This window comes from Fundulus heteroclitus, chromosome 6 (genome assembly GCF_011125445.2).
Source record: "Fundulus heteroclitus isolate FHET01 chromosome 6, MU-UCD_Fhet_4.1, whole genome shotgun sequence".
In the NCBI taxonomy this organism is placed as follows: Eukaryota; Metazoa; Chordata; class Actinopteri; order Cyprinodontiformes; family Fundulidae; genus Fundulus; species Fundulus heteroclitus.
Window position 1 is genome coordinate 22,847,289 of NC_046366.1, and position 7,908 is coordinate 22,855,196.

The 7,908-nt window shown below is 41.2% G+C and overlaps 1 protein-coding gene across 1 annotated transcript; it reads right to left on the reverse strand.

Annotated features, from left to right (window-relative positions):
* Nucleotides 1-3,114: 3,114 nt before the first annotated feature.
* neurod6b (neuronal differentiation 6b) lies at nucleotides 3,115-6,279 on the reverse strand. The gene is made up of 2 exons (XM_012856183.3): nucleotides 5,925-6,279; nucleotides 3,115-5,527 (listed from the first exon to the last, which is right to left on the reverse strand). Exons 1-2 carry the CDS (start codon nucleotides 5,935-5,937, stop codon nucleotides 4,509-4,511), a joined length of 1,032 nt encoding a protein of 343 aa, XP_012711637.2. The 5' UTR covers nucleotides 5,938-6,279; the 3' UTR covers nucleotides 3,115-4,508.
* Between the last annotated feature and the right edge of the window lie 1,629 nt (nucleotides 6,280-7,908).

Sequence of the window (7,908 nt, forward strand, 5' to 3'; positions counted from 1 at the left end):
GGGGGAGATATCATTCAAAATCCAGTTTTTAGGACTTAAATACATTTTGTTTTGTATTTGGTGTCTCTAGGAAGGGAGAAAAGCTGAATATTTTGTCTGTCCAGGAGCCGTGTAGATATATTTATATTCAGTTTGGGTCATATTTTTTTTCAATCCATTCAGTTTTCTCTGTTCTCTATTATGATTTTTGAACAATTAAGTCAAAGTATTTGCTGCGGAGCTGCTGAACAAGGTAACTGACTTCTAGCAACCAAATTTTGCAAATACATCATCTGTATTTTTCATTGCTATTTTGTAGTCCAAGCTGTTGGAGGCCGAATCTACAAGTGGATAAGTCAAAAAGTTTCCACTTTAGATAGACCACAACTGAACTATTTAAATGTGAAAAGGAGGAACTTAGAAGCATGATATGTCATCTTTAAAACTTGTTGACAGAATGTTGGGAAAATCTTTTTCCTCTCCTGTGGAAACAGATCCTAGTTCTAGTCCATGAAACAGACACTCTGTCTACTTTAAAGACTGGGCTTTAAATTTTCCTTTTTGATAAAGCTTATAGAGTGGTTTCAGTTATTCTGAGCTACTCTATAGTCATGCTAGTATAGCCTTAGGCTGCTGGAAGACTGGAAGATACTGACACTTTTCCTCACCCTGCTACTCTCTCTTACTACTCTGCATTGACTGTGGTTATTTTTGCTGCCATTAACATTATGCTGTTGGTTTTTCCTCTTCATAGACGTTACACCTGGCCCTGTGTTTTCTTGCTTAGATACCACATCTGTGGGTCACTGGTTGAGATGTTATCGCTGACATTTTCATGTTCTCTTTCTATAGGCAAGCCACCGTGTTTAACCCTGTCTCAGTCCTAGACAAAGCAGCTGATAGAGCCATTCTGTGACTAACTTTGTGGTATATATATATATATATATATATATATATATATATATATATATATATATATATATATATATATATATATATATATATATATATATATTTGCACATTTAAATGTTGTTAGTCTCTGATTTTATTGGACTGATCAAGCTTCCTGAAGTACGACATTAGATCTTTTGTGTTTATGAAGTGTAGCTTCTCCCTAGTTTAATTTTAGTACATCACAGACACAAGTGTGATCACAGGTGTGAAAGCATCAATAAACTAGCAGGATTCGATCTTACTTTTCACCTTATTTTGTATCTTAAATACTGACCTTGGGCCAAGAGGCTGAATAGGAATGTCCGTGTTCACTCTCCCTGATCTTTTTCACATTTTTGCCACGTTGCCGACTGTAGTTCACAATGGTGCATAATTGTGAAGTTGAAGAAAAAAATATTGAACATCAAGCATTTGAAATGTTTGTGGACACAGGGAGCATCTCTAAACCTCAATTTCAGTCTGTACTTCTACTCGACCCTCTCTAACATGAATACGCTTTCATACAAACCATACTAAAGTACTCACTGTTTAAGAAACACATCCTCGCGGTGCGGAATGTGTGTTCAGAGGGATATGCAATGCATCTGCTTCACATGTTATCAACCCATTAAATTAATGCAGTGTTAGGTTTTCCACCCAACAAAGCATTTTTGCATATGGGTCAAAATATTTTCCTTCTGACACCTCTCTCAGGTTTATTATGCCCCCCGGATAAATGGGATTTCTTATGAGTTAGTTTCAAAAATACCTTTCTTCTTCTCACTCCTTTATAAAGACAAGATTGAATGAGCACACAACTACTAGCCAACCTGTTGACAAATAATTCCTCATGAGCTCTGGATCTCTGCAACTCCCCCAGGGTTACCACGGACCTCTTGCCATTTACTTTGAATAATGCTTCCTCAAAGACATGGTGGACCACTATGTCTTTGTAGGTTTGCATGTATGCGGCATTCTTCACATTATCAGATCATGGACTGAAGAGTGTTATGTGAAATGTTAAGAGGTTGGAATACTGTTTTATAACCTGAACTTAAACTTCTCCACAGCTTTATCCTTGAGCTGTTTGCTGTGTTTCTTGATCTTTCTGATGCTCTTTATATCTGTCCACTGATCTCTGAGGCGTCTAAAGAGCAGTTAAGATTTATACAAAGCTTAAACTGCACACTGGTGGACTCTATTTACTATTTAGGTTTCTTCTGAAGACAACTGGGTGCACAGGTTTTCTTTAGGAGTATTAAACTGAATTGGTCTAAATAGAAATTCACACACTTGTTGGATTTTCCTTTGGGAAAAACAAGTATCCTCCAACTTTACAGTTATTTGAGTCGGTCTATGCTTAAAATCCCCCAATATGCACTTATTTTCAGCTGAAACAGGACAAAATGTAAAAAAAAAAAAAAAAGAAAAGAAAAGAAAAAAAAGTGAGCAATATACAAGTCCAAGATAGTTCTGAACAAACTAGAACTGCAAACGTTTTCGTGGCATAATGCTTGCAGCGTTTATGATCATCTACGCCACTCGTGTTATATTATCATACTTTTGACAATCCCGTGTAAAGCACTGAAAACGGCCTGATTTTAAGCACTCGGAAACATTTAGATGATTACCCAGAAAGAGCAACATGCAGCTATTTCCAGGCACGAAAAGAGCAGGAACAAACGCCAGACACGAAAGACTGTTGATCGCTTCTGTTCTCGAAGAGATCACTCGTCTTTTACAGCAGTAATGTTGTTGCCTCCGGGGATTATCAAACCCACTTGGTTCCAAACTGGGAGGATCAACCAACCGCCATGCGCTGCGGTCTGGATGACATCCAACACCTCCCGGGCGCTTTTGACACAAATCGGCCATCTGATCAGCTGGAAGTCAGTCAAATTAGCGGCAAAAAAAAAAATAAAAAAATAAAAAACTCTTAAAAAGAACAATTCATGCCAATTTATAATTACGCAAAGTGTATGTCGGTTGCGCGAAATAGAGCATATAGCGTTTTAAGAAGCGCGAATCATCTTATGCGCTGCCACGATGACTGGTATTTGTGAATAAACAAAATAATGCTTTTTATTAGCCACTATTGTCATTATTTTTCTACCCCCCACCCCCTTAATTGCCATCTGTTGTCCATCACTGCTACAGAGAGCTGAGAATCTGGGACGCGACATAAAGCTTCCCACATCCTCTTCTTTTTTTATGTATTTCTTTATTTTTAATTAATTTATTTTGTTGCGAGAAAACACATCACAAAAACATTAACACATTACTTCACGAATATTTCGATCCATAACGGGTTTCCAGAAGTGCGTGTCAGTGTGTGGAGTGCATGTCCGTGTGTGCGTGTGTGTGTGTGTGTGTGTGTGTGTGTGCGTGCGTTTCAGGAAATAAATCAGATTCATCCCCCTACAATCATTCGTTATCCGATTACAAAATAAATAAATTTAAAAAATCAACAGGATTTATGACCACGGTCAACCACGTTGTGCAGAAATACACGAAGTGCATCACAGTCGCTCCACGCGAAACAAACAAACAAACAAAAGTTCACATCAAGCAATCCAAAACTTCCACTTCGTGACTGATGGCCATAGTCTTCATCCTTTTCTCCCCATTTTAAGGCAATTTACATTTTATTTCAGCTGCGCACAAATGCCTTTTTTTCCCCTCTGTCTGCAGCAATGAAATTTTACAACAACGAAACATAAACAAACTGTGTAAATTCACATAAAAGTTCACACTATGATATTACATTATTTTTGTTTCTATTATACATTATTCACAATAAAAAAAACTGACTGGAAAATAAATAATAAATACATCCTGAAAGAATTTACATTCAGTTCGGTACCTCAAAATGTATTCAACATACAGCAATGAATTGAAATGTGACATTTTCCACCCTTACTTTCGTGCCTTGTCTTGCAATTAACTTAATTTGGGTCTTAATTATGACGTGTGTTTGTGAGAATACATATTTGATTTCAAATAAACACGGATTGCATTTGGCAAGATTGCATAGCTCAATTTAACTTTTATTGCCAACACACTGATACTCCGAACTCCAAACATGTTTGAGTTAAGTTCCCTGATGAGGTGGAACATTTTTTTCCACCTTCTTTTTAGTTTGATTTAAATAATTTTAAATAACCGGATTGTGTTGGGTATAATCAGCTATATCCAGAAAATAGGTATGATCACCATTATTTGCTTTACTTCCATTAAGGGAAAAAAAAGTAAATACTGCACTGCAACTCTTTAAATAAAAAGAAAATAAAAAACATGAAATAAAAAATATAAATAAGTATTCATAACCCAAGTTTTCATTTTAATTTTGAGTTGTTTGGAAACAAATAGGTAGCACCAATTTATTAAAACTCTTTCCCTTAAATATCAGAATCTGAAACATTTAAGACGATTTCCCCTGCATAACCTAAAATCATACAATCCAAACAGCTTTTTTACGGTTAAAAAGTGATGTTAAACACCAAAATGTGCATCAGCATCTGGGTTCAGTTTTTGTTTTTATTTTTTGTGCAGAGAAAATTTTATTTTAAGATTGCACTTTGTCCTGGCTGGTGAATTAACTGTGGTAAGAGCCATTGACTTCCCCCTGGGTTTGGAAGGACTGGCTGCGGACGTGCAGATCGTACGGGAAACGGGCCTCCGGGGAGACTCGGTACATGGAGTTGGGTGCAAGGGCCGTGCGCCCTGGCGCGCCACAGTAACGCACGCCATAGTGGCCACTTTTCCCGTAATCTGGCGGGTCGTCGTGTTTCAGGGAGAAGATCCCATTGAAGTTCATCGGGGGGCTGAGCTGGCCGTCAAAGTGTGGGCTCCCGCTGTCCGGGGACGGGTTCTCGAAGTAAGTCTCGTAGGCGCTGCTGTAGCTGTAGTGTCGGAACGGCTTGGAGCTGGCTTCCAGGCTACCGCCGCTGTGGCCCGGGGGCGAGTTCATGTCCGAGCCGGTGTACGAGTACATAGCTTCGTAAGGAGACCTGCCAGAAAACATCACCTCTCCGTTGTGATCCGTGAGAAAATTCCTGGCGTTCAGCTGCAAACAGCCCGCAACCAAGTTGGTGGTTGGCTGAGATAATCCTTTGCACAAAGTCTGCACAAAAGCGAGGAGGTCCGGTCTCTTCCCGGCGCTCAGGGTCTCTGAGAGGGCCCAAATGTAATTTTTCGCCAGTCTGAGCGTCTCGATCTTGGACAGTTTCTGAGTTTTGGAGTAGCACGGCACAACTTTGCGCAGACTCTCCAGCGCGGCGTTCAAGCCGTGCATCCGACTACGCTCCCGGGCGTTGGCTTCCTGACGCCGGAGTTTGGCCCTGTCCACCTGCTCCTTGCCGGGCCTCTTTTTCCGCGGCCCCCGTTTCTTCTGCAGCCCGTTCTCGTCCTGATCGTCCTCCCTTTCGTCCTCCTCCCTGTCGGAGAGGTCGTCCTCGGCCTCCCTCATCATGTCCGGGTCTGACCTGGCCGTGGTGCGCTGTTGTCGCTCCTGCTCCTGCAGGCTCTCGGGCAGGCTTTCGCGGGGATAGTTGGCACCAAAGCGCGGCTCACACATCATATGAAGTTCCTCGAATGGCAGCGTCAACATATCTCCTGCAGGATTAAAGCGGAGACGTAAACTGTAAGAACAAATTCGACGCCGAGCGTCTTTTGAAGGTTGTCTGTTAATTGCCCAGTGAATGAGTCTTCCCAGGAGGAAGAGGAACAAATTGGCAAGCAAGGCCGATGTGACTACCTCATACCTTTTCACTTAACTGCACTATGTTTTTTATATATATATATATATATATATATATATATATATATATATATATATATATATATATATATATATATATATATATTTAAAAAAAACGTTTCGGGCTAATAATTGCATCTTTTTAAACAGTTTTACTAAATAAAGACTATTTTAATATTTTTTTTTTTCAGTTCAGTTAGAAAATATAAAACAGTCATATTAAGATGAATATTAAAATGAATAAATACCCACCTCTGGTCAGCATGTACTTCTAATGGTCCCAATCATCGCCTTTGAATATCTGCTACAGCTTCTTCTTTTTTTCTGCAAATTGCACTATTACACCAGCCAGAGCTCAAACCTTATCCTTCCTCCTCCTCGCTGCGATCCGCTCTCCCCCTTCCTTCCCTCTCTCTTTGAGGAATGACACTAATGCCAACAGCGGGTACCCATGCCATCTGCCGCTGACGTCTTGTGGCAGCCGAGACCACGTGTTCAGCGTCCCGCGGGACCCTCCACTCCACGCCGATCATCTGGCAGCTCCGGTAAAAAGGCACCGGGAGGCCCGCGTTTACCGTCAAATACGCAGCCCGGAGATGGATAACGACTAATACCTGCGTCTCACCCGCTGAAAGAAAGAGGAACCGCTTGATGCGCCGCAGTCTGCAGGCATTCTAACAAGTAGACAGATAAATGTTTATTAGATGTGTTTAGTCTCAGAAGCCTTCTGTTAATTGTGATGAAATTTAATAAAGCCTGTTCTTTTGATGGATGGATGGATGGATGGATGGATGGATGGATGGATAGATAGATAGATAGATAGATAGATAGATAGATAGATAGATAGATAGATAGATAGATAGATAGACAGACAGACAGACAGACAGACAGACAGACAGACAGACAGACAGACAGACAGACAGACAGACAGACAGACAGACAGACAGACAGACAGACAGATAGATAGATAGATAGATAGATAGATAGATAGATAGATAGATAGATAGATAGATAGATAGATAGATAGATAGATAGATAGATAGATAGATAGATAGATAGATTCTGAAATAAAGATGATCACAGGAATATAGGACTCAAAGGCATAAAATCATCAATCCTTTGATACAGTCTAAGGTCAGTACACTAAAGGCCAACCCATGCAGAGGTATCTGAAACAGAGGCAAGTCCAGAAATGCAAGCTGGGTCACTGGAAGACCAAATTCGGATTAAGGCTGGACCGCTTGACACAAAGCACAAACATAAACTGGAAACGTGACACCGTGAGTTGTGAGGTTTGAATGGATAAACAAACAGGGGAAGACAACGAGACGCAGGTGGAGAACATTGGAGCGTGGCAGAGGCTGATTACAGGTGGGGGATCTGAGGAAGTACAGTTGTCTAAAACTAGACAAGAAAGTGATGCACAAAATAAAACATGAAGTTCAAAGAGAAAGCAGAAACTGATCGACGCTGTAACCGACTTAACTGGCAGCGTGGTGGGACATGACACGCTCACCCAGCTCACAGTGCTGGCTGGTCATCCATCTTTCAGTGGATGACCAGCTTCCTGACCGACTGCCAGGAGCAGGTTAGGCTTTGGAGCATGCTCTCCTGCCCAAGAACGATCAACACCGGCTCCCTCCAGGGGTGTGTTCTCTCTTCTCTTCTCTCTGTACACTAAGGACCGCACATCTGCGGACCTGTCTGTGAAACTCCGGAGGTTTTCAGATAACACCATTGTCACTGGGCTGATCCAGGACAGTGATGAGTCCACATACAGACAGGAGATGGATCGGCTGGTCCACTGGTGCACGCAGAACCACCTGGAGCTAAACCTGCTAAAGAGTGTGGAGATGATGGTGGACTTTAGGAGAACACAGAGCAGCTTCTACCCCTAGGCGGTGTCTCTGATGAACACTTTACAGTTAGGACAGCCAACTATTCTGTTATGGAAATAAAAAAAAAAAAAACTCTTCTGTACAACCCTCCGCCAAATAATGTCTTATCTGTCATAGATTAGAGTTTGCTGTTCTACTTGCTGTCAATTGCTTGCCTGTTTTTTACACGATGAGAGCATTGGAGTCCGAAGTCGAATTCCTTGTTTGTACCCCTCAAACCTGAAGTATAAAGCTGATCCCGACTCTGATCTGGTAGAACAGAAAAGGGCATCTCCTGGCACCACTCCCCAACACCTTCTTTGCATTTGCTTTGCATTACTGGATGTAATGGAGATTTG